The sequence below is a fragment of the Durio zibethinus genome, chromosome 6, assembly GCF_047325235.1.
Source record: "Durio zibethinus cultivar Kanyao isolate XHJ-2024 chromosome 6, ASM4732523v1, whole genome shotgun sequence".
NCBI lineage: Eukaryota > Viridiplantae > Streptophyta > Magnoliopsida > Malvales > Malvaceae > Durio > Durio zibethinus.
Window position 1 is genome coordinate 2567921 of NC_143167.1, and position 25149 is coordinate 2593069.

The window sequence follows — 25149 nt, forward strand, 5'->3', positions numbered from 1 at the left end:
CCTTGAGGTAAAAAAAAAAAAAAGAGCTATGCATCAAAGTTTAAAGCTTAGTAGTATATTGGTGAGTCGGTCTTTGGGTTATTCCTAACACTTTCGCTTCAGCATCAAGCTTCATGTTATAAGAAGCAAAATACCAAAAATGAATAATCTTTGTTCCACCAAAAAAGGGGGAGAAAAAAAAAGAAAGAAAACTTGCAGAGAAAATCTTAAACATTCAAGCTTCATATTCTCTCGACCTTTCAAAGAACATTCAAAGTAGCCATGAAGTCTAAATGCATCCATTGGGCTATAATATTGTTGTTGAGGTTGTTGAAACCTATTTCTTTGGCAAGAAAGAAGTCTTGGCAGAGTTTGAGCAGACAGGTGCAACAAGTGAAGAAATAGCCTGCTGATGCCAGTGCAACCTCCTCCTGCTTAGTTTTATGGGAACCACTGTATCATCCAATGCATGCCTAAGGCCAACTTTTGTTGCATCCTCACATTCCAACCAACATAACACTGTCCTTCAAACAAAATTCATCATAGTTTCAATGACAAATCGTTGGGGACAAGAAAAGAAGTAAATCTAAAATTAAGATCACGATTTTCTCTTGTACTGAAAGATCTCATCCCTTCACGTGGCAAAAATTCGCCGATCTACTATCAACAATCATCGTTTATCACTCAAAATCTTTTACACTTCCTACTAAAAACCACAAACTCGGTCGGGTCAGTTGAGTTGAAAACAATGGAGGACATAACGACAGAGATCACTGGGCTGTCTTCCTTAGCCCATGGGGCCCACATTTACCTCCCCATCATTTTCAGTCCTAGATAGGCCCAAAGTCTTCTATCATCATGGGCCGACACGCTATTAATGCTGCCACGTGGAAAATAACAGGCTTGCCCAGGTTGGTCTTTAGCTGTCAGCACAGCCGTAATTAAAATGCGCACGCTAGCAAAAAAATAAACCCACATGGCCACATCCGATTAGATCGGCGAGCTTGTTATTTTTGTTTTTTTAGGGAAAAAAGAGAAAAGAAGATTTTATAGGAAAAGGAACAAAAATAGAAAATTAAAAAAAAAAAGGACATACTGATAACGGCCTGCTTTATTACGGGAGTTGAAAGGGCTTATTAAGTTTTAGAACAAAAATCTGATGTTTTAGGTAATTTGAAAAGCTTGCTTTTCTCTTTGGACTGTTTTCATGTGACTTTTTATTTTAGGTTTAGGTCATGACAATGGTTGGCCTAAGAAAGTTATGGCCACCAATTTTGCCTTTTTAAGATAAAACACTTTGGCTTTCGTAACAAGATGTACAATATATATATATATATATATAATACTATTTTTTATTTTTATTATGACTTTCATCCATGGTATTTCTAGTATGTTTTATTAAAGAAATTTTGTAAATTTCGTATTCAAATTTATATTCGGATTAATAATTAATTAAATTTAAAGATATGACTTATTTATAAGTCAAATCGAACATGTCAAATCGAGATGAATAAATTAAATTATATTATAAAATTTTAAGAATTTGAAGTAAAAAATATATTTATAAATTCAATTACAGTGTTCAAAAATAAGAAATAAAGTACATTAATGTGAGAAAATTGTTAGCCATGAAAATGAATATAAGAAGGGAAAAAGAGGGCTTTTGCAAGGACAATACAAACCAACATATTAACCTTTGAAGACCCTAAGAAAGAGGTTGGTTGGGCAATCGGAGTGGGCAATGGCAATGGCAATTAGGCAAGTGGGACTGTGAGACGTGAGACAAAGATGTAAAGTCTAAGCATAAGATAAGAATAGGTTAAAAAATCCGACCTTACATTGTTGTCTGGTCAGACAAAACATTTAATTGTTAAGGGCCATATAGAATTCAATTGGCCATCATGAATTTGATACACCTTTGTCTGTCTGTATCAATGTTAACTCTTCACCAACCACTTTCGATTTCCTTCTCTTCAGGACTTTCCTTTTACCTTTTGCCAGAGCCATGTTTTCCCTCTTGCTTTCTAACAGTTTCATGTTCACTGGATTTGTCTACTTGGATTTCATGTCCCATTGTCGGTTTTGATGTTGTTTCTTCACCAACAGCTTTCAATTTTGTTCTTTTTTCAGGCTGTTTTCTCATCTGTTTGAAATGCTTGGCTTTAAGGGTATTTTCTTCCATTCTTTTTCAATCTTTTGTCTGATTAAGGCTAGAGATCCTGCCAACTCTTTAGACTTATTCTTGGATAATGTTGACAAATTTGTTTGTGAAACTTGACAAGCATTTTCCCATTTTTGTTATGTTTTATTAATTTTCAAGTTTCTAACTAAAACTTTAGCTTCAACTGAAGCCTTGTTGAATTAAAATTAGTTATCTTAAAGCAAGGACAAATACTACATCTTATTTTTTAATTGTATCCAACAAATGTGAAGGTGGGATCATTTTTTTTTCTTTGTTAAATCAACATTATTTTTTATTTTTTTTCAAATCCAAAAAATATAATAAATCAAAATTTTCTATGATGTCTTTTCTATTATGGGGATGAACAAAGGAAGCATTAATTTTCTAATATTTGAATCATATAAAAAAAAAAAAACAAAGAAAGAAAAAAGTACTAAAAGGAAAAGGTAATAGTAAAGGAAAGGAGGTGAAAAGAGATTGAATTTGCAAGCTATACTTAACATGATGGTGGATGGCAATGGTGCCATCCCATGTGCATTTGCATGCAAATGGTTGCATTTATTTCTTCTCTTAAATTTGTCTTTTATTGTTTGTTGTACCTTTGACTATGTAACATGCCTATTATCATACAGCATCAATTTGAAGAATAGTAAAGAGGGGTCTTTTTTAGAATGAACTAGTGTCTTCAAATTCCTATATTATTCATCTTTTTCATGTTAGATTGTTTTCTTTATCGTGATATCATTACTTCCTCTTTAATTTCAAATTTTAAAGTGTTTCTAAAAATAAAATAATTATCACTAAATTTGCATATAAATAGACCTAATAATTCGTTTATTTGTATCATATAAAATATTAAAATTTATGTATTTATATTATATTTTATATAAAAATTATATATTATAATTTATGTCGATATAAAAACATGAAATATAATTTTTTTTGTTTTGTTAAACCCATATATAATTATCACTACATTTTAAAATTATATTATTTTTATATTTTATTTTCATATTGTATTTATATTATATTTTAAATTTTCAAATTTACATTCAATCCATTAAAATTTCATATTTTCTTCATTTCGTTACTTTCATCAAATATACATTTATTTTTCATACCATATGAATCATATTTTCGAATCAAACTCAAATTGAATAAATCAAAATTTATGATAAAATCAAAGCTTATATTTAAAGAGAAAAATATATGTATTAGTTCTAAAATTCAAATCTTATGAAAAATCACCTTGTATGAAAGATATATAAATTATCTAAATTGAATAATAAATTTGAATCGATGATCATTTATTAAAATCAATCGCATCCTAACTAACATTCATTAATTTTGTATTTGTAACTAAAACTTAATATTTGAGACCCAAAGTCAATATTAAAAAAAAAAAAAACCTATAAAAATAGCAAAACTTCGATTTTCTACAAGTGAAAATCAAACTCAATCAAACTCAGGATATAGTAACCTATTTCTTGCTCACCCACGACTCTTTGCATGAGCATGCCGTCTCAACAGTAACTATTTCCATGAATATTTAAAACAAAAAAAAAAAAACCCTTCACGATCACGAGAGGTGAAATCCACCTCCCATCTCCCTTAGCCATTTTGGTTAATGGTTGTTGAAACACGCGCCTAAAAGAAACAAAGAGCAGGAAATTATCATTCTTAGTCCAGTTCCAATCCAATTGGCTTAGTTAACTATCATGAGTGAACCATGGTTAGTTAGTTTTGTCTAGGTTGTTTCAGATACTGTGCTAGAGTGACAGGCCAATACAGGATATCTCTTTCCTGTTTACTGCATATATTCTGTCACGATATTTTACTTAACCTTTTTATATATCATTACATGAGATTTTAACGCCTTAATCGCGTTTCAATTAAAAAGTAAAAAAGAAAAAGAAACTCTTTTTTATTAGTATTAAAAATATTTCAACTTTTTTGTTTGATCTGCGATATGTTTGTTTGTTCTGTTCCTGTTCTCTATAGAGAGAGAGAGAGAGAGATCAGCTTAAAAGATCTTAAAAAAGGTTAAAAAAGTTAGAACAAAAAGTCAGGTTCCAGAGAAAGTAAAAGAAAAAGCTTTCAGCTTGTACTTTGGAGTTGAGATTCAGATATGGTGGTCGTTTCAGTACCTCATTTCTGATCAGAGATCGATGTTCTTTTCCATCTCTTTTCTGTTCAAATTAAACCAAACCCAGTTTCAAAAACCTGCAAATATTTTCATGTAGTGATTTTTTTAGAGTAAAAAAGTGGGTTCTTTTTTTAAAAAAATTTGAAAGCTGTTTTCTGTCTCATTTGCCCCTTTTTTTTATACTGTTTAATCGTCAGGCGAGAGAGAGAAAAAGCAAGACAGACAAGGCAGAGAGAAAAGGAAAGGAAGCGTTGCATTAAAAGGGTGTTTTTTTTTTTGGGAAGCCGGGAAAGGGTGATAAGAGAAGTTTTTTTCCTTTTTGGTTTGGTTTTTAACAAAAAGAGATAAGAGATTTTTAATTAATGTCCAAAAATTAAATGAACTGTTTTCACTTTTTCAGTTGTTTCATTTAAACTTCTTTCTTTCATGTCTCAGACTTAAATTTATAACCAATTCTTGGGTTGTCCACAGCATTAACTCAGAAGTTCTAGATTTCAAAATCTTCACGAGTTTTTGTTTTTTTATCCCAAAAAATCAAAATCCCAACTTGAAAGGCTGATCAAAAGAGAGCCCAAAGAAATGAAGGAGCCAGTAAAGAGCTTGGATCCACAGCTATGGCATGCTTGTGCTGGATCCATCGTTCAAATCCCACCAGTGAACTCCAAAGTCTTCTACTTTCCTCAAGGCCATGCTGAGCACTCTCTCTCTTCCGTGGATTTCTCATCTTCTCCTCAAATTCCGGCTCTTGTTCTTTGCCGAGTATCTTCTGTCAAATTCTTGGCTGATATTGAAACTGACGAAGTATATGCCAAGATTATGCTTATGCCACTGCCAAACAGCGGGCGTGATATTGAAGATGATGTCGTTATAGGTGGTGGCTCTAATGGGTCTGATAATGTGGAAAAGCCTGCTTCTTTTGCTAAGACATTGACTCAATCTGATGCAAACAATGGGGGTGGTTTTTCTGTTCCAAGATACTGTGCTGAAACCATTTTTCCAAGATTGGATTACTCTGCGGATCCTCCTGTTCAAACTGTTATTGCCAAGGATGTTCATGGTGAGATTTGGAAATTTAGGCATATTTATAGGGGGACTCCTAGGAGACATCTTTTGACGACTGGCTGGAGTACTTTTGTGAACCAGAAAAAACTTGTTGCTGGGGACTCAATCGTGTTCTTGAGAGCCGAAAACGGTGATCTTTGTGTTGGGATTAGGCGAGCAAAGCGTGGGATTGGAAATGAACTCGAGTCTGGTGCTCAAGGTTGGAATTCTGGTCATGTAAATGGAAATTGTGTTACTCCTTATGGAGGATTTTCAGCTTTCCTGAGGGAGGATGAGAGTAAGATAATGAGAAATGGGAATTTAAGAGGAAAGGGAAAAGTGAGGCCAGAGTCTGTTTTGGGGGCTGTGGCGCTTGCTGCTGGTGGCCAGCCTTTTGAGATTATTTATTATCCTAGAGCAAGCACACCGGAGTTTTGTGTTAAGGCATCTGCAGTAAGGGCAGCAATGAGGATTCCTTGGTGTTCTGGGATGAGGTTCAAGATGGCTTTTGAGACTGAGGATTCTTCTAGGATTAGCTGGTTCATGGGAACTGTGTCTTCTGTTCAAGCTGCAGATCCCATCGGATGGCGTAATTCGCCTTGGCGGCTTCTCCAGGTCCTATATTTCTCCCTGATTCTTATGGATTTGTCTAAAATTCTTGGTTTATTTCTTTGCTGAATTAGCACCTGTTAAACAATGTTTGTTTGGTGTTTTTGATTCTCGTACACTTAACCCTGGTTATCTTTTAGTATAAATTGGGTTTTTCGGATGGATTAGGTGAATTAATGAGCTTTCAGCCTCTTCTTTGCTCCACTATAATGATTCTCGGTGTACCATGTTTTCAACACTTACTAGTCTCATCAAGTCTGGAACTGCTTTGTTATATCAATTCTCTTGTTCAATTTTTCTTTAACTGACTTTGTTTATCTCTTGCACTAATTCTGATGGATACAACTACTTTTTCGCCTGCGATCAATTATGCTACCACAAATTCTCTGTTTCTGGTATTGTATTTACTGAATTTTGGCCCAGAAGGCCAACTCAAATCATTACTCTATTAGGTAAGTGTCTGTCTGGCATGACCATTGCGGAATTCACTTGCTAACATGATTGTAGGTGATGCATGAAATTATTACCAGGGAACGAGCAATTGTTATCTTTTTCTCTCCATTTAAGTGATATTCCTGAATATTCTTAGCAGTTTGGTTATATCTGGTACATTTGCTGATTTAATCTGTAGGACAATTGTAATCTGTATTCTGACTAAAGAAATCAAGTTGCATCAAATTGTTTCTGTATTTCTCATTTCGTTGTCCTTGTTGCTAATAAATGGCTTGATTTGGGGACTGAATTATATTCAGGGCCTTTACTCTTTCTGACAGAAGTTGTTCAGTTTGTCCGGTGGTTATAAAGTGAATTGCACATGAAAACCGAAATGTGACGCAACTTATTTAAATTTTTCTGTACAAATATGTTCTTGGTCATTTAAGCTTTTAGATCTTTAGAATTACATAACCATATAATATGTGGGTAGAAAGAAAATTGTTCCGGGGCTTTAGCTCTACATATGTATGGGCTAATCACGATACCTCTTTAATCTTTAGATTATTAGTTTTGATTCATAGAGAAATTTTTTTCATTAGATTCATTGTTGGTTCCATGAAAGACAAATGGACTTGCAGACTCAGCCTAAAAAGTGGATGTCTAAGCTTTCTTGGTCTATAAAGGCATTAAGATAGTTAACTTGTTACCGCTTATCCAATGCTTTGATAATTAATTAAGAGATGCAAGTGTCACATTGTCGGTTCTCTTTTTAGCAGCCCGCCCTTACTTTGTAGTCGCTGTTGCAGGTGACATGGGATGAGCCAGATTTGCTGCAAAATGTTAAACGTGTGAGTCCCTGGTTGGTTGAATTGGTATCAAACATGTCTGCCATCCACCTGCCACCCTTCTCACCACCTAGAAAGAAGTTAAGGCTTCCCCAACACCTTGACTTTCCCCTTGACAGACAATTTCCGATGCCATCATTTTCAGGCAATCCCCTTGGGCCCAGCAGCCCCTTACGTTGTTTATCTGATAATGCTCCTGCAGGCATACAGGGAGCCAGGCATGGTCAATTTGGATTATCTTTATCAGATCTCCATCTTAACAATAAACTGCAGTTGGGACTGTTTCGGTCCAGTTTCCAGCAGTTTGAGCCACATGCTAGAATAGCTGATGGCATCATGATGGCGAGGCGCATAAACAGTAATGATAATTTATCTTGCTTGTTAACAATGGGGAATTCTAGTCAGAAGGAGAAATCTGATAACGCAAAAAGACACCAGTTTTTACTCTTTGGTCAGCCGATACTTACCGAGCAGCAGCTCTCTTCTAGCTGTTCAAGTGAAACTGTCTCACAAGTTATTAACAGAAAGCGATCATTAGATGGTAATGCAGACAAAACAAAAGATACTTCTGATGGTTCAGGATATGCTCTTGAGAATCATTTTTCTCCAGAGCAGTCATCCACTGCTGGATTTTTGTGGCACCAGGACTATCGAACCACAGAACCTGGCCTGGATACTGGTCATTGCAAGGTATTCTTGGAGTCAGAGGATGTGGGAAGAACTCTTGACCTGTCAGTTCTTGGTTCTTATGAAGAGTTATATAGGAGGTTGGCCGACATGTTTGGAATAGAAAGATCAAAGATCTTGGGCCATGTGCTGTATCGAGATGCAACAGGTGCTGTCAAACAAACTGGAGATGAACCATTCAGGTATCAATTTGAAAGACCCCATTTATCTTTTTTCCATCCTTTGATCTTGCAGATACATCAATAATGAATTTTAAAACATCTAAATTTCCGACTTTTAAGCTTCTTTGGAGTTATATTTACACAATCTTTCCTTCTCCCCTTGGGTATGTAGTACTTTTATGAAGACAGCCAAAAGATTGACAATAAGGATAGATTCAGGCAATGATACTGTTGAAAGGTGAGTCAAACTTTCTTCATTATCCATTTTTTTCCACTAATGAGTTCCAAACTAATACCATCATGCAACGCAACGTTCTAAACTTGTTGGATTGCAAACAACTTGTTCGTGCTAAACTCGATAACCTGTTTTCCAGGTCATGGCTCACGGGAATGCGAACAGCAGAAAATGGACTAGAAGGGCCAAACAAGACAGGTCCCTTGAGCATATTTGCATGATTCAGAGCACAATGTCAATAAGCATGCATGGATATTTCAAGAATTTATAGAACAGTATAGACTTTTTAGCTCCTTATAGGGGATGTGGATGTCTGTATAGTTTTCTTGTCCAAGTGTTTGTGTTCAAAAAACATTGATGTCGTATAATTTACTGAATGTTTATCGTCAGTTTTATGTTGATATTGACCGCGACTCCATCCATGCAAAGCTCAATTGTAAGGAATTCTGTTAGTTCCTGTTTCCACATATGCTTCAAAATGCAATTGAAACTTCTCTCTGTGACTTTTTTGAAAGTCTGGGTTATTATTTTAATTTCTTGTTACTTATAGTAACTGTGAATTGTCTTTAAAAAAAAAATCAAATTATATGCATGTTCTGTGTTCTGACCATTATGACGCATGAAGGAAAACTTTGGGATCTTCATGAAAGAAAAAAAAAATGGGAGAGATTGGGATCATGAACACAGAAAAACATGAAAGACTTTACTGTTCCAACAGTTTGACGGCCAAGCTGGATGTGGTCTGGTTCAGGGTTTGTACAAAAAAATCACTGAATTTTGTGAACACTAGACAAAATATATTATATATTTAAACTCCCGTAACCAAAACTTACGAAAAAAAAAAATGGATTTCATTGTTTGATGGGGTCCAATTCCTAATTCAATTAAATAAAAACAGGCACACGTGAGGCTGGGACAGCAAAGAGCTTGGAAATTGGAAGTGATCAAACAAATCAACGGTCCCACGTGTGGCCCCTTCTTCGTCGCCGTTTCGATGGCCGAGCTAGCCTTTTTGCCATCACCTCTATTTCAGCTGTCTGACCCTACTCCTCTCCCCCCCCGCCCCTTTTCCTTAGCTTTTTATCGTATTTATGTGAGAAAAAAATTTTAATATTTTTTTTTATAATGATTTTAACAAATCATCATTTCAAACATCCATTTAAGATTTAAGACATCACCAACAAATATTGTTCTAAAAAACATTATATTAAGAATAAAATAATGAATGAAAATTTTGTTTGATTAAAGTTCCAATAATAAAATGAATTTCAATGGAAAATGAAAAAAAAAAAAAAAACCAAACTCGATGATGCTGGGGATTAAAGGCAAAATTGAGCATAGAGCACTGAATCCAACAAGGTGCTGTTAATGGTGTCTTAAATGTTCCATGTCTGAGTTTGAGCTTTCATCCACTTTGATCAATTAATAACATTTTCCTTTCACGAAAACAATTAATAATTAAATAAACACAACAATCTCAAGATCCAAGAATACAACTAAAATGAAAATTTTCAGCTTTTACAAACAATCTTTCAAACCCAACCTAAGTATCGTTTGTTGTTGCGTTTGATTTCAAAAAGTAATTTTTAAATGTAAAAATAATATTAATCTTGTTATAATTTGAGCTAAAAATATTTTGATTAAAAACGATTCAATCTTAAGAGTTATTTGAAAAGTATAATTGTAATTTTAAATTTATGATTTGATAATAAAACGATCAAATATTTATTTAATTACTTTTTTTTAATAATAATAATAATTTTTTTTAACATCACGTCTTTTTTAGATATTTTAAATTTTCACAATAATATTAAACATTCAAAAATTTTAAATCATAATTTTTTATAATAATTTTTTTACAACACTTTTCAAACACATTTTTTTAAAATTAAAATTTTTTAAACCGCAATAACATGCTAAATTAAGCCTTAATCATAACATTTTTTCTTGATAATGAAACAACAGTAATGTAGTATAATAGTAAAAAAATGTACATTTTTCTGGCCAAGAAAATATACGAACAATTTAAAGAATATCAATTATCAATTTTAATATTTTTCTTAATTAGTTCATGAATACGAAGGGCAGCTAACTACTCAAAAAAAATAATAATAATGAAATTAATTTTGATTAAAAAATCATTTTTTATTTTAAGCATAAACTTTAATTTTCAAATTCTAATTTCAATTTCATCATATATCAATTTGATCTAATGTTATATTAAATTTATTTGTTTAATCTAATTCATTATATTTATGTAATATTTGTTTTGATACTATAATTTTCTTTTACTTGTAATCTCAGCATTAATTATTATCTTATAAATTATCAATAAAATTTTTTAATTATATTAAAATATCATTGAAGTTTTTATTTATTAAAAGTTTAAAATATGTTGTAATAAAAAATTTATTAATTTGCATTGGTGTATGAAATAAAAATTGTTCTATATTTTAATGGAAGGGAAAGGGAAAAAGCGTTTGCTTAAGCATGTAAACGACAGAGATATGATGACGTGGCGTGAAGGCACCGTTCGTGCGGTGGACCCAAGATAGAATTTCTTTTTATTATTGTCTTTCCGTTCAAAGGTGAAAGATCAAAGACTTTAGGTTTGGTTTGGTAATTTCAACATGTTGTACGGCTGCGATAAAGTTCAACTGTGTCTGATGTACGATCAAGATTTCATCCGTTTTTACCGCCGTCGCTGTAGATTTGAAGGACGATATCATAAAACAATCTCATCTCATCGTGATATTTTGAATTATCGTGATATTTTGAACTTTCTAGCTACCAATTTCTTTTTTTTTTTTTTTTTTGGAATACTTTCTTCTTTATTAACCATAATATATAGTATTAGTATAATTTTTTTGATAGGTTGTAAGCATTAGTATAATTTTTAATAACCATAAATCAATCCAAAGATGAAAATTATTAATTAAATTAAATATGTAGAATATATTAAAGATGACCAGCGCCAATTATTTGGCCTAATATTTTCCTAAGCTATAGGTCCTAAATAACATCAAATTCACAGAATCTACAAATTATGAATGATTTAGATAACACCTTGTTTATCGTTTCTTTTGATTAAATTTTATCAACGAGTGAAAAAGAAAGACATTATCACGTTCGGATTCAATGATGTAATTATATTTATAAGAGTCACAAGATAAATAGTTGTAACGATAGATTAATTTTAATTTAATTTATAATTTTTTTATTATATAATTATTTATTTGAATCTCCAAACATATTTTTAAGTATGAACTGTGATATCTTTGACTTTTTGTTTCTTTACGAGTGTCAAGAACCTTCTTCCCAAAGCTACTTGTGGATCAAAACACATTCAACACCAGGAAAATCGATATCATACTTTTGTTCTATTATTGCTAGCTATTTTTTCTTTGGATTCGATTGCTAAGTTGAAAAACAAAGGGTGTTTGAATAATTTGTACTTCTTTTTTTTTTTTAAAGTAGAATATTTGTAATTCTAAATGTGTTTAAAATGTACGATTTGGAAGTGTTTATACATGAAAAAAAGTTATTTAAGTTATTTACATTATAAATAATTGTGGAAGTCAAGGAACTCATTGAGAGCTAGTATCAAGGCTGATATAAAGATAATAAACAATGTATTATACAAAACCATAAAAATATTATTAATAAATTATTTACATTAAAAATAAAATTTCACATTGAAATTTATATTATATGTTTGCAAAACATAACATTGGGTCTTTGGTTGGTTTAGCAGTTTAGGAAACATATAATACTATTAATGTTGGGAAATAATTAAAGAAAAAGTATAATTAATATGAAGATAAGGTAGAATAGTACATCACATGGTTGTGTTGCAAAAGGGTTAATTACGTATTGTGTTGGGTCACATAGTCCAAATAATTATGGCTGGAGATCATGACATGTTTGTCCACTTTCAAAAATTTTACTTATTCAAATATATATATGTTTGAATTAGTATTTGATATTCTGTTGTTATAAATTTTTAATTATACAAATAGAATTAATAAAATGATACTTATATTTTATGATATATTTAAAAAATAAAACATGTATCATCCTAATAATCTTTACTTGTGTAATTAAAAATTTATACTAATAATATATCAAATATTAACTATATATATATATATGAATATAAATCAACTTATACAATATAAAATTAAAAAAATTTAGATATTTTTCTAACTCTTGATTTTAATTAATATATATATATATATATATATATATACACATGCTAACAAGTGAGAATTTTTGCAAGATCTCTTCCATTTTGTCTTACATAGAAATTTTCATGAAGAAATTACTATGTAATTCAAAAAATTAAAACAAGTTGAAGATGGAATCTAGAAACCCCAAATATGGCTTTAGATTAAAAAATGAAAGAGTATATATAGTTGTAAAAATCATTATCTTCAGGAATATCATTAATTTTGTAGTGGAGTGACTAATTAAAAGATAAAAAACAACACCATAATCTTTTGAAAGGACACCTTAAACACAATTGGGCCATCAAATCAACTTGAAAAAGGAAAATTGAAAGAGTGAAAGACGTCATCGTCCTCAACGAAAACACTAGGCCAAGGTAGCATGACTAATGAGAAAGGTAGTGAGAGAGAAGGGTTTTAAACTATTCAAGAAACAGGGAAAACTCTACAGAAAATTTATAAATTTGATTCACTTTATGGTCATGGGGATAGTCAAAATAAATGACGATGATGATGATGAGCAAGAAAAAGTTAATGGGGCTTTTCACAATCAACCAAGAAAATTGTTCAAACATGCAATAAAGCATTGAGTAACGCACCGCACAGGGCCGAGTACCTTTAACCTTACACAGAATTTAGACGATTTCGGGAATTGGCCGGTGTTGGATGATGATATAGACAAGGTTAAACTGAAGAGAATAAGTAAAAATATTGTCAAATAACTGATGAAGTAACTTTTGCAACCCACTGGAATTGAGTTATGAAGTAGATTTTGAGGCTTCAAATCTTGAGAAGCATTATTGTAAGACAAAAAGATCAGTTGACCAACTCAAGACTTTCCAAAACTGTGTTTTGAAAATATAAGAAAAAGTAAAAGCAGGAATGAGAGAAATGCCATCAAAGAAGGAGAAAGAGGTAGAACGATGAGAAAGAACTTAGCAAACAACAAGAAAGCACTGTCCTGATGCCTGTTAACAGGGGATGGATGAATTGACAAATACGAATAAGCCTCTTAAAATGCCACTTTTATAGAGGGACAACCTTTGCATGCCTATAGAAAACTCTGTTACCAGTACTGCAAAAGAAGAAGCTCTATGTAAGTCAATTGTTTGTAATCCAACCTAAAAATTGGTCACAGCTAAACATATCTGCTCAACAAATGGTAAATGATGGCAGTTTGGGGCAGTCAGTTGGAACATAGAACCTACATTCTTAACGTCAGAATGTATGATATTAACAGAAAAAACTCACGGTTTGAGAGCCAGAGGGGGGTTGTTCTTCAAGGTTGAACAACCCATATAACTACATCTTCATGGAACCAATTGTATGTTTTTAATAAGTGACAATAAATTGGCTAGCTTGGATTATTTGATGGATCTGCACTAACTTAAGCATGAGAGCTTATACAGAAGATAATATAAAGTACACAACAAATACCGCTTATTCCATATAGCAGAAAATAAAGTTATACATATGCTTACTTCAGCAACTTTAACACCTTATGTCTTTTGGTACTTGGCAAGTTAACACTATTTGGATAGCTAAGAGTTTAAGTACGGGTTTAGGGCATGCCTATCATCTCTCCCAATAGTTGAAAGAGATCTTCACTCACAATTGCATCCTCTTCATTTTATATGGACCTCGAACATGCAAAAGGAAAATCCAAATCTCAGAATCTATTTTGAAGAAACTGCTAAATGTTACTACTGAATTGCAAATGGTTCATAACGTACAAGCTAAATAAATTATTGATCATCTCATATGATCTGAAGCTAAAATTTACACATGATCAAACTGGTAAGTACACCAAACATATGCAAACAGGGATTAAAATCCACACATAATCGAGAATGAATTCAGGAAAAACTGAAAAATGCAGCATCTTAAAGCTTCATAAAATTTAGATAAAATAGCTGCATGTTGCAGCTATTTTGAACAAACTGTTAAATGTTACTACTGAATTGCAAATGCTTCATAACATACAACCTAAATAAATTAATGATCATCTCATATGATCTGAAGTATGATAAAAAATCAATATGATCAAACTGATAAGTACACCAACTATATGCATGCACACCAAACAGGGATTAAAATCTATCTACGCATAATCGAGAATGAATTCAGGTAAAACCGAAAAATGCAGCATCTTAACTTAAGCTTAACAAAATTTAGATAAAATAGCTGCATGCTGCAGCTATAAAGAACGGTTTCTCCCTTCCCTATAAAATGATCACAGCTCTCCAGAGAGGAATCCAATTTTGAAATAACATTTCAAACCTCAGATTTACAATGTTCAGTAAACAAACAAAGACCAAGTAGAGTTTTGGTCCATAGGGAGTGCTTGGTAGAGTGTTAAAGTGGAAGGATAGATAGAGTAGAGTGAAAAAATGAAAAGACCATGAATTTTGAGTGTGTTTGGTAAGACAGAAAGGTGAGAGGAAAGAAAATAAGAAAGATGATTATTTTTCACCCTTATTCACAAAAGCAAATCTTTCCAAATTGAAGAGATAGGAAGTGAGGGAATGAGAAAGATGAGTCAAATGCGTATATTTACAAAATTATCCATCATTTTTAAAATTTTAACTTTTTATCTTAACTTTCGAAAGATATAATAGTTAAATAATACAATTTTTATTTCCCTTCTCATTTTCAACCATACCAAGCAACGGATAGAATATTACTTTTTCTTTCCACTTTTCCTTGTCATTTCTCTATCTATCCTATCGAGCAAAGCCTAAGTTTTGAACAAGGAGAAGGAGAAAGAGGGAGATTTTTTTCCTTACCTTCTTTTAAGGGATCCTAGTAATTTAAGGATATGTTTGGCACACAAGATTATGATAGGATAAGATAAGATTATATTATGAATAGGATTAAATTAAATAATGTCATCCTATCTTGTATTTGATGTATGCAAGAATTAAAATATGATAATTTATTTATTTGTCAAAATTATCATTCCTCAAGTTTATATAATTTATATTATTAACGTAATTTTTAAGGGTAATAGAAAATACAAAATTAATCCTATGAATTAAAAATAATCCTTTCCACTTTGGGGGGGTTGAATGATATTATACCAAGAGGATGATTAATCTTCCTTGTAATCCTATCCCTTTCTTTAGATACAAACCAAACATAATATCAGATGATTATCATCTTATCCTAACCATCATCCTATGCATCAAACATTACCTACTTCCCAATACCCCAAAAAAGGAGACCTAGAGGTTGTCGTCTAATCCACTTTATAACTATGCAACTAAAGCACTCCACAAGATAAGCAAAAACAATGATTTTGCAACCTACAACTACAAGCACATTCCCTTGAAAAATGCAAGCCAATAGAGTGTCATCTGTTCCTACTTAATACTTCACTTGCTAAATTATTAAACTTATCAACAAGATAAAGGATGAGCCACCTCTACCCTGCACTTTCCAAACTTATCATATCCTGTTTTCTCATCTCCCTCAAACTCCACAACATAGAGTTAGCCACACAGAAAAATATGAAATAATTGCAATTTATCCTACTAAGCCACCCTAAAATTTAGCTGAACAAGTTTGCCCCAGCGATCAACATAAGGTTAAGCAATGAATAATACATGCAAAATAGTCAATGCAACAAATAACAAAAATGTCAATAAGAATTGCTCTCTTAATAGGTGCTGGATCAGTACTTTAGGAGCAATAGCCTCTAAATTTAGAGATTTAAACGTCAAAAATTCTAGTTTATTAAGTTTCTATTTGATACATTATTAGAATGTAGTTCAAAACCCTCCACAAAATCTAGTTTCTTGAAGGCTAAGTAACCCCGTCTAATCCCCCAACCTAAAAGGCAGAAACCATCAATGTCTGGTCCTAGCTTTACAAATGAACATCGATAATTGAAGAGAATGTAATAAGATATTGGAGTAATTGAATAATAACAGTTACTATAATTAGAAAAAGTACCGGAGTTAAAGGGATAGGGAGGGAGGGAAGGGGGATTAGTTTTAGTAGAGCTCAAGGCCCATGCCATTATGAATCTCGTAGTCTTTGATGGTGATGTGTACCACTTCTGGATACGAATCTTGTCGGCCCTGGTTCCGGTCTGGGCCGCAACCAGCTTCTTAAGGTCGCCGATGGTGTCATCCTCGTTGCACTTCACCCGCACCTTCTTCCCCAGCCCGTCGTTCAGCACCACCTCTATCATCTTCTTCTTCTTCCTCTTAAAAAGAAAATTTGTAAAGGTTGTGTAGTAGGGCTGCAAATGCGATCGATTTGTTTAGCTTATAGTCACAGTCATGCCAATGTTGTTGTTGACGCCTTCTCAGTTCTCTGTTTTATGTAGATGATGTGGACGTGGGATTCTGCAAATTTCGTTGGGGGGTATTTTAGTACTTTTGATCCTCGCAAAGATTTGCATGACCATTCCACGCTGTACACGTGTTTTACATCCACGTACTTTTATATATTCTAGCATTTCTTCTTTTATATTATTTTCTTTTTTTCCTTGATTAACTTCTAAATCTAAATGCTATCCAAATTCTAACCCAGTGCCAAAGAAGATCAGAGTTTCAACACAACGCAGCAGCTACTCCAAACAAAACAATGGCTGCATCACAATTGCCTTATCATCGTGGCCCGAACCAAGTATTGCCCGAAAAAGGGGCGTGCGGGTAATGCAAATATCATGAAATCAGAAAACCAAAAATGGTGTTTGAGAAGTGCGGCTGGGGATCGGGAGAAGAGTGAAGAAAAAATAAAAATTTGGAGTATACCAGCCATTACAATTAAGATTAAAATATGATTGATAGGGGAAACCCTTACCTTGTGAATCAGAGTAACAGGAAGGAACAAAAACCTTGAATAATAGAACAACAATACCAGTAACAGTAACTACTAATGAACAGTTATAACCATTGGCACAGCCTACCGTACAACCGCATTTGGAAACAAAATTATACTGTACATATGAATTTTGATGCTTCAACCCTCAGCCAATCAAAACTGTGATGGTCCCTCTCAGATCCAAGCCACTTCCATGTTTGGCCAGCATTAATTACTCCAAAACAGTAACCTCGTGATCAACCCTCCAATAGTTTGTATCATTGAACTCCTTCATCCCAGCTCCACCATCATCAGAATTCTCCTTTTCTGGTGCCTTCGGAACAATGTTCCTCTTCAATGGCCCTGCTTCCCCGACTATTCCTTCTTTCAAAGCTTGTTCCATTGCCCTCTCTGTACCTTCTAATTCCACACCTACAAATTCAACATCCTCTTCAAACAAAGAGGGCACTGGTGGTGGAGATTTTTTATTTGTATCGCTGCTCACCGAACCATCACTCAAATCCATGGAGTCTGACGAACCATTTGGAAGTACGAATTCCCCATTTGAGGGGGCCCCAACATCAGTGACCACTGTCTCGGTATGACCGGGTAGGTTGACGTCTGAGCTGTCATCATCTAGAAATGGATTCTTGCTTGAACCACCTACTTGCAAATCCGAAGGTTGTCCACATCCCACCCACTCAGGTGAAGACCTATCTCCAAACAAATCCTCGTTTTCTGGTGTGTCAAACCTGAAAAATCCCATATCTTGAGAAGCATTTGCTTTCTCCCCTTGTGGATTCAAGTCTCCAATCATGGAACTGTTAAACCCATTCATCACGTTGGAAGTAGATGTGCAACTACCAAACTGTTTGTTAAATCCATTCGCTGACTGCTTGTTTTCATTCAACTCGTCCTCCTCTCCAACTACCACCTCATCATCACTACTACTGTTACCGCTATTTGCAGTGCCATTCAAATTAATCTCGTCCAAAACCTCTGTGGGGGATGTGGCAAAAGGTTCATTACCGATTCTGTCATCTTGGAATGCAAACCAGTTGGAATTTGTGAACAGACTGCTGCATTAGAAAAACATGGGTAATATAAACTGTATGTTTTGTAATATTGCTACTTTAACAGAAGAATATAAACTGTATGTTTGTAAAAGCTAAGGCAATAGGAGGTTCTTGAACAACATTAACCCAACTGGATTCTCCATCATAAACCTCAACAACCAATAACTCCATTACGACAAGTAATGAAAAGAAAACTCACCTTCCTTGGTCATCACCAAGCCTCAAAGATGATATGACGACCTCAGCAGATTCATCATCAAAGTATACATCCTGCAAATTGAAAACATAAATTTACTATCAACTTTGATGTTAAAAAATGAAAAAAAAAATTCCTATCTGTTTGGTTTCTCCATCACTCATGCTGATCATAACACATAGCCCTAGATGATATTATCATTGATGTCTTTAACAGGCAAATAGAGAAACCATAGGAAAAACAACCTATTGGCCTTATAATCAACCGCAGAGAAACAATTTCAATTAATTAAAACAAATCAGAGTCACTCACCTCATCATCTCGATCAAGAGCACCATGCTCCTAAAAGCAGATAAATAAAAACTCTTAAGTATAGAAAACATGTAAATAAAGAGATTGTTAGAGAAGCCAAACTACATACTTCTTCATTGTCATCATTCCCATATATTTTGTATCTGAAAGCCTGGCTTAGGTTATTCGCTAAAGCTGCAACATCATAATCTCTATCATGAATATCATCCTCATCGCTATCCCTTGTTCTGTCTTGCAACACTGTTGGGCGGCTGCACATGAGAAGAGAAGATACATGAGATTCTTTAAATGATTTTTCTGTTAGCTCTCACAACTATGTGGTTGCTGCAAACAGCAATAATGTGATATAACAAGACATGGATTCAAAAATGGAATTCTATAAGAAACTTTATATTTGTAGGCATTATATAACATATGAAAGCCATAAATAAAATAAAAGCAAGAACTATAAGTCGCATTTTATATGTCATTCATAAGTTACAAATCTGCCACAAGACCAGAATCCTTGAGTGCATGTATTCTTACAAATGCCATAACAAGCGCATACAGAACTAGAGATAATTAAACTTGAATCACATATTCTACTAATCTGGCTGCAATGCATATCAGAAGCATAGCAAGAGCATACCCACAAGCCCATCGATAAACATTTTCAACTGTATTACGTTCTTGCAGAACATTAGCTTGCCATTCATTCCATTCGCTATTTTCCTATTAAGAATATATGAACTTGTGTCAGCAAATTCACAAAAAAATAAGTCATATAAAGAATCCCAACAACAAAATTGCCTAATCCAATATACAGATCCAACCAGCCAATGAAAGATACCACCTATGTGCCAAATAACCCAACAACTAACTGCAATGAACTTAATTTACCATACTACATAAAAGGATTCATACCCTAACTTTAATTATAACAAAAGTTGTTAGCTTCAGATAAAAAATGCACCTACAGACAGTAAGATCCTAAGCACTCATACAACATTAACAAGCAGCAAATTTCGCACCTTTAGACATGCCAGAATGCGACTGTTGCTGCTTCCCAACTGTACAAGTTTATTTGAAATACGTGTAATGTGTCCAATGTTTCCTGCCCTCGGTGCGCGTTTTCCCGCAGCAGGTAAAGTTGGCTGTTCAACCAAAAAAAGGGGTTAAGCTGACTGCATAATGGGGTAGCATTTGTAGCAGCTTCTAATTATACTAATCATAATGCTCATTAGCAAAATGGGCAAGTAGCAAAATGATTTAACATCTACCTGATTTCTGTCACCAGAAAGAATTGGATGTTTGTCAGTTTGGAGAAATTTCCTGATCAAATCACATTCTTGAAGAAGATAATCAAGTATTTCATCATTTTTGCTTTCCAGACAAGATAATATTATACTCTCCGCATGATGATGTAATGCATTGTTGTATGGATACCTACATAATTTAAATTAAAGAGACAATGAATCTTAGCCTGCTAACAGAAATGATCCAACACCTTCCACAAGAAGACATCAAGCACTTTCTTCTAGATTCAAACTTCCAATAAGTTTTTTCACTTTATTCAATATGACAGTTTTAAGCAAGAGCTTACTCAAAGAAAAGATCAAGAACTCGTTGAATGGTTCCTGAGCTAACCAATTCCTTCTCCGCAGCTTCATTTCCAGTTCTCAACAGCACGGCAATGAACTCCACAATCTGAAATAAACACCAAAACAATCAGAAACAACACAATAAACTTTGACACAAGCCCAAACAGTCCGACATACATTGTGCACAAACACCAAAAAAATCAAACAGGCATCAAGTTGAGTATTCCATGTTGATTAGCGCATAAAACCAATGATGAGAATATAAATGAACCTTTAGTCGATGCTTCCCAAGAGGAGGCCTCAATTCTCCATACGTGGTAGGCAAAATTTTCTCATCAGATGACACATGCAAAAGCATGAGCAACTCACCTGCACAAAAGCATGCAGTTTGAAGGCAAGGCTAAAATGAAAGCCAGTATGTTACATGCACCTAGGAATATGTCAAATCGATTAATAAAGCTTCCAGCAAAAGAAATCCACTCACCAAGCTTAGGCAGCATTGCGTTGATAGTCTCTGAATTTACAGGGATTGAGGGCTCATACATATGTTGATTTCGGAAAGAATGCATCAAGGGAGAAGTAATTGCTGATCTTTTTGGATCCAACAATGAGATACAAACTGAGAGTGAGTTTACAAGGCCAGATTTTGAATGTGAATCCTCCAATGCATGACCAAAAATCCTTGCAACAAAGCTGTACATGAACATATTCAAAATTACAGGTCAAATCACAAACATATATGCAATAGAGAATCGAGATGGTGATGCAGGCAGGGAGGAGACAGGACGGAACTAGATCTCACTAACCTTGGACTAGAGAGTTTAGTGGCTAAAGCTGATGGGGCATTCCGAGTTATTGCACATAATGTTTCTGCTGCATTAGCATGAACTTCAGGTGGACACTGGTCATTGTAAAAAACAGGCTGTGAGATGCTCATTACAAAGTATTCTATACCATGAAAATATTAAAACAATATTACATCATGAAAATGATAAAACAGATAATTTTCACTTACTGATGGACTCAATTTATCCACAATCATTTCCAGCAAATTGCTATCAGCTAGCCATTGCATTACATCCAAAAAATTTGGATATACATGATCATCAGCGCCTACTAACCGAACCAAAACCTGTGGCAAGATGCATCTCACATCAACATTCATCCCAAACATATTAAATTCCAAGCCATATAAAATCCACTATTGCAAAAAACAACACAGAAAATCTCAGGTACCTCCATGATGGATGTGATTCCTATCAAATCAACCAGTTGGCGGAACACATCTTGATGTACCTGTTAATAATCTGTCTTAGAAATTCATATAAATAAATAAATAAAAACATGCTATCCCTTATAGTTCAGAGATCATAAACCACAGACAAGCCCAATTTTGTCGTGGGAGTCACTAGACTTGTAGCGTTGTCACATGTACCAAACCCAGATAACCAACTCACGAGATGAAAACAGTTTATAATGCGCAGAATTGTTTACACCACTAATGCAGCATGTTTAACTAAGCTTACAGGTGAAAATTTTTATGGGTACATCATGACCATGTCAAATAAACCAGTGCAAAGTTAAACTGAGGAACAAGGTAAAGTTCAAATTGTCTTTACACATTCATATACCAAGTCTCAATTACACTAGTTATCCAGAGTTGCAGATTATTTAATACATCATCCAACAACATAAAAGAAATGTATCAACAGATTTAAAAGAAGACAAAGAATGTGATAGTAAACACAAAAGCTTTACTTACTTGTACATAATTCATAAGTGGGACAGTCTTCCGTAGCATAAGGCACACAACAACCTAAAATACCAAAGAAAATGAAACTTAACAAGTGATAATAATAACAAAAGCAGTAGTCAAAGAAAACACGGTGTGTAAGAGCACAAAAACTGATCCAAACATGAACAAGCGGACCTTACTGAAATAACCGACTAACAGGGCACTATGAGGACGGTTTGGTTCCAAGAAGGAGAAAAGTAAGTTCATCAACTGCAACACAGAGAAAAGCACATTAAACAAAATCATAGCAATTTCCATAACTAAAGATGCATAAGCAAGAACGAAAATGAAACCAATACCTCTTCCTCCTCAACTAAAGACTTCAGAATAACATCAATCTCACATGTAAATATCTCACAGGCAATGAATGGGAACCTAGACATAAATGAACAGATCATTAAGAAAAAGAATAATTAACATAAGAAAAGTTACAGGACAAGAAAACAGAATGAAGTCTAGTTCCTGATTCCTGATTTAATTAAAATGACATACTTGAAGGCCAGTTTGCTGTCAGCATCCTCTGGAGGTTCTTCAACAACATATCGCAATAACTGCTCAACTTGGGCTCTATCTCGTAGACTGCATGTAGAAAATTAAGTACGTGATGAGCATCAAGCAAGACTACTCTATCAGATTATCCAAACACTTCGCAATTTTATTATAGCAAATCAACTTCTAAATTCCAATCAATCAAAACAGACAAGAAACTGATTGAAAACAAAAACATAAAGAAAAATAAGGAAATGCACAATGTGATAGTAGCAAAAATTACAAATTGATAAGTCGACTGTTTAAAGCTTTGCATTCTTGGATTATTTCTTCCTCATCAAGAAGCTCTTCCAAAGTAAAGTTTTCCTTGTCTAATATCGAGTCCACCTACAAAAGAACATCAAAGTCAATGAAACTAACCAGAATCCCGTTCAACACAAACTCAATAAGTCACTCAACAATATGCTTAGAACAATTAGTTGGAATCGGAGAATAAGCATCAATCTAGAACTATATCTAAATAGCTTAACGAATTTTCGCGTTTTAGATTCGATAGAAACTATCACTGAATAAGAAAGTTCAGCTTCAAATAAACGGAACTCCAGCCATGTCCAACTCAAAACGTAGCTTTAAAATCAAAGCGTATTCATCGAATTGAACAATGAAATTTCCCAAGAATGCGGACAAATCTAAGCCACTGAAACTACTTTGCTACGGCATCGTTGAATCCAGGGTAAATTTCAAATTAACTACGTTGAAAGAAAAGCATGAATTCCAAACATACAAGAACAAGAAAAACAATCGAATAAAAAATTAACAAGTTCATTATATCGAATAAAAAAATACTCCCATGAAAAGAAAGAAAATCAAAGTAACAAGCACAGATTAAAGAAATCAAGATTTAAAATTAAAAAAGAAGAGGAGTAATTAATCAACTAAGTAGCATAAAAATTACTCACGGGAGAAGAGGTGGACAGAGCTGTGAGCTTCCAAAACATGGTGAAGAAGAGAAGAGATTAAGCAGAGGAGCTCAATAGATCTGCAAAACCTAAAAACAACCAGTGAATCTAGGAATTGTCGAAAGAAGGGGAAAAAAGCGCGAGCTTCAAGAGTTAAGAAAGGAGAAGAAAACACAAAAACCCTAATTTTTTGCTGGTGTTAAAAAATATAAAGAGAAAGAGAGATCGAAAAAACTAAAAGAGAAAAAGACCACGAAGCCTGAAGATCGACAAGATGAGAGAATGAAGAAAAGCGAAGGCAGAGGGCTAAAAATGTTTTGGTGATGGAAAAAGTACAGAATGAAGTACTCCGATTTTCACAAAACCATTTTTTTGTTTATTATTATGTTATGGCCATGGCGATGGTGATGGGCATCACCATCGATTTATGGGATGTATGGATGATCGTTGTTGTATGATGGTGATGTAGAATGGACTTTCATGACCTGACGTAATCCACAAGTTAAAAAAAAAAAAAAGACTCTATACTTACAGCTAAAAGCAAAGTTTTTAAGGTCACAACTCACAACTTGTTGAAGCAGTTCTTTCCTTTTTTAGTTTTTTTTTTTTCATAATTTATTGTAAAATATTTTTTAAGAGATTGATCAAAATCTTTAGTCAAAATATTCTTGTTGCAGTCAACATGCTTTGTTGTCTTAAAATATTGAGATAAATCCTCTAATATGATTAAGTTTTGCTACGTTCATGGAGATTATTAGTAATTTAAGTGTTGAATATCTTCTATTTCTTTGTTTATATTTTACTTAAAATTTTGAAATTTTTCCATATGTGTAACTAATATTTTCAATGTCTTGTTTGATATTTTTATGTTTATAAGACTTTTCGAATCCAAATTTAAATTTAGCAATAATAAAAAAATAATATATTTAATAATATATTTTATTAAATTAATTATAAAATTTATAAATAATCATTCTTACTATACGAATAAAAAATTAAATCAATTGAATTTATTTTTAAAAGTTAAAAATTATTCATTTTAAATATTATTTGTTAATTAATATAATATTGTATTTGTATTTTTGATTGATGCATTATAATATTTTACCTTTATACAAAACAAAAATCCAAATATATCCATATATTCCAATTTTTCGAAAGCTTGATGCACAATAATGACAATGTTTGTGACTAAGCTGAAAGCAAGTTCACTCACAGTGACGAATAGTTCGTGCAAACGCAAACCGTCTCCTTTAAATTTCGTCAAAAGTTTTGCCATCAGAAAAGTCAAAGGTCAACGCACTGGACACGTGGAAAGTGATCACCCAATGACTTTGCGAATTCTGTCAAAGGCTCGTGACGATAGCGTCGCTCGCTCGGCATG

The 25149-nt window shown here is 33.4% G+C and overlaps 2 protein-coding genes and 1 pseudogene across 10 annotated transcripts; 1 reads left to right on the top strand and 2 right to left on the bottom strand.

Moving 5' to 3' along the window:
• Window positions 1–4774: 4774 nt before the first annotated feature.
• Window positions 4775–8834, top strand: LOC111285341 (auxin response factor 10-like). Its single transcript, XM_022874735.2, has 4 exons — window positions 4775–5963; window positions 7199–8106; window positions 8258–8323; window positions 8460–8834. Exons 1-4 carry the CDS (start codon window positions 4887–4889, stop codon window positions 8539–8541), a joined length of 2133 nt encoding a protein of 710 aa, XP_022730470.2. The 5' UTR covers window positions 4775–4886; the 3' UTR covers window positions 8542–8834.
• Window positions 8835–16504: 7670 nt separating this feature from the next.
• On the bottom strand, window positions 16505–16880 carry LOC111284556 (ubiquitin-like protein 5 pseudogene; annotated as a pseudogene).
• Window positions 16881–17315: 435 nt separating this feature from the next.
• LOC111284555 (uncharacterized) lies at window positions 17316–24116 on the bottom strand. 9 transcript variants are annotated; one of them, XM_089761800.1, is made up of 20 exons: window positions 24017–24116; window positions 23766–23845; window positions 23090–23193; window positions 22810–22896; window positions 22617–22692; window positions 22453–22527; window positions 22285–22338; window positions 21759–21818; window positions 21538–21654; window positions 21329–21423; window positions 21007–21215; window positions 20794–20891; window positions 20525–20628; window positions 20202–20367; window positions 19953–20075; window positions 19571–19653; window positions 19052–19193; window positions 18943–18972; window positions 18634–18704; window positions 17316–18434 (listed from the first exon to the last, which is right to left on the bottom strand). In XM_089761800.1, exons 2-20 carry the CDS (start codon window positions 23802–23804, stop codon window positions 17591–17593), a joined length of 2577 nt encoding a protein of 858 aa, XP_089617926.1. In that variant the 5' UTR covers window positions 23805–23845; window positions 24017–24116; the 3' UTR covers window positions 17316–17590. The 9 variants fall into 9 exon arrangements, with proteins under 9 accessions (XP_089617926.1, XP_022728981.2, XP_089617927.1 ...); XM_022873246.2 differs by having other exon boundaries at window positions 17316–18437; XM_089761801.1 differs by having other exon boundaries at window positions 23766–23854.
• Window positions 24117–25149: the final 1033 nt, after the last annotated feature.

Bases quoted from the DNA above. Each gene is read 5' to 3' on its own strand.
- LOC111284555 (XM_022873246.2), bottom strand. From the start codon at position 23,804: ATGTTTTGGAAGCTCACAGCTCTGTCCACCTCTTCTCCC. The intron at 20,629-20,793 runs GTTCATTTATAT...TGTTTATTTCAG, and splicing joins TTGGGAAGCATCGACTAAAG to ATTGTGGAGTTCATTGCCGT. The intron at 19,654-19,952 runs GTGCGAAATTTG...TATTCTTAATAG, and splicing joins GCATTCTGGCATGTCTAAAG to GAAAATAGCGAATGGAATGA.
- LOC111285341 (XM_022874735.2), top strand. From the start codon at position 4,887: ATGAAGGAGCCAGTAAAGAGCTTGGATCCACAGCTATGGCATGCTTGT. The intron at 5,964-7,198 runs GTCCTATATTTC...TCGCTGTTGCAG, and splicing joins CGCCTTGGCGGCTTCTCCAG to GTGACATGGGATGAGCCAGA. The intron at 8,324-8,459 runs GTGAGTCAAACT...CCTGTTTTCCAG, and splicing joins GGCAATGATACTGTTGAAAG to GTCATGGCTCACGGGAATGC.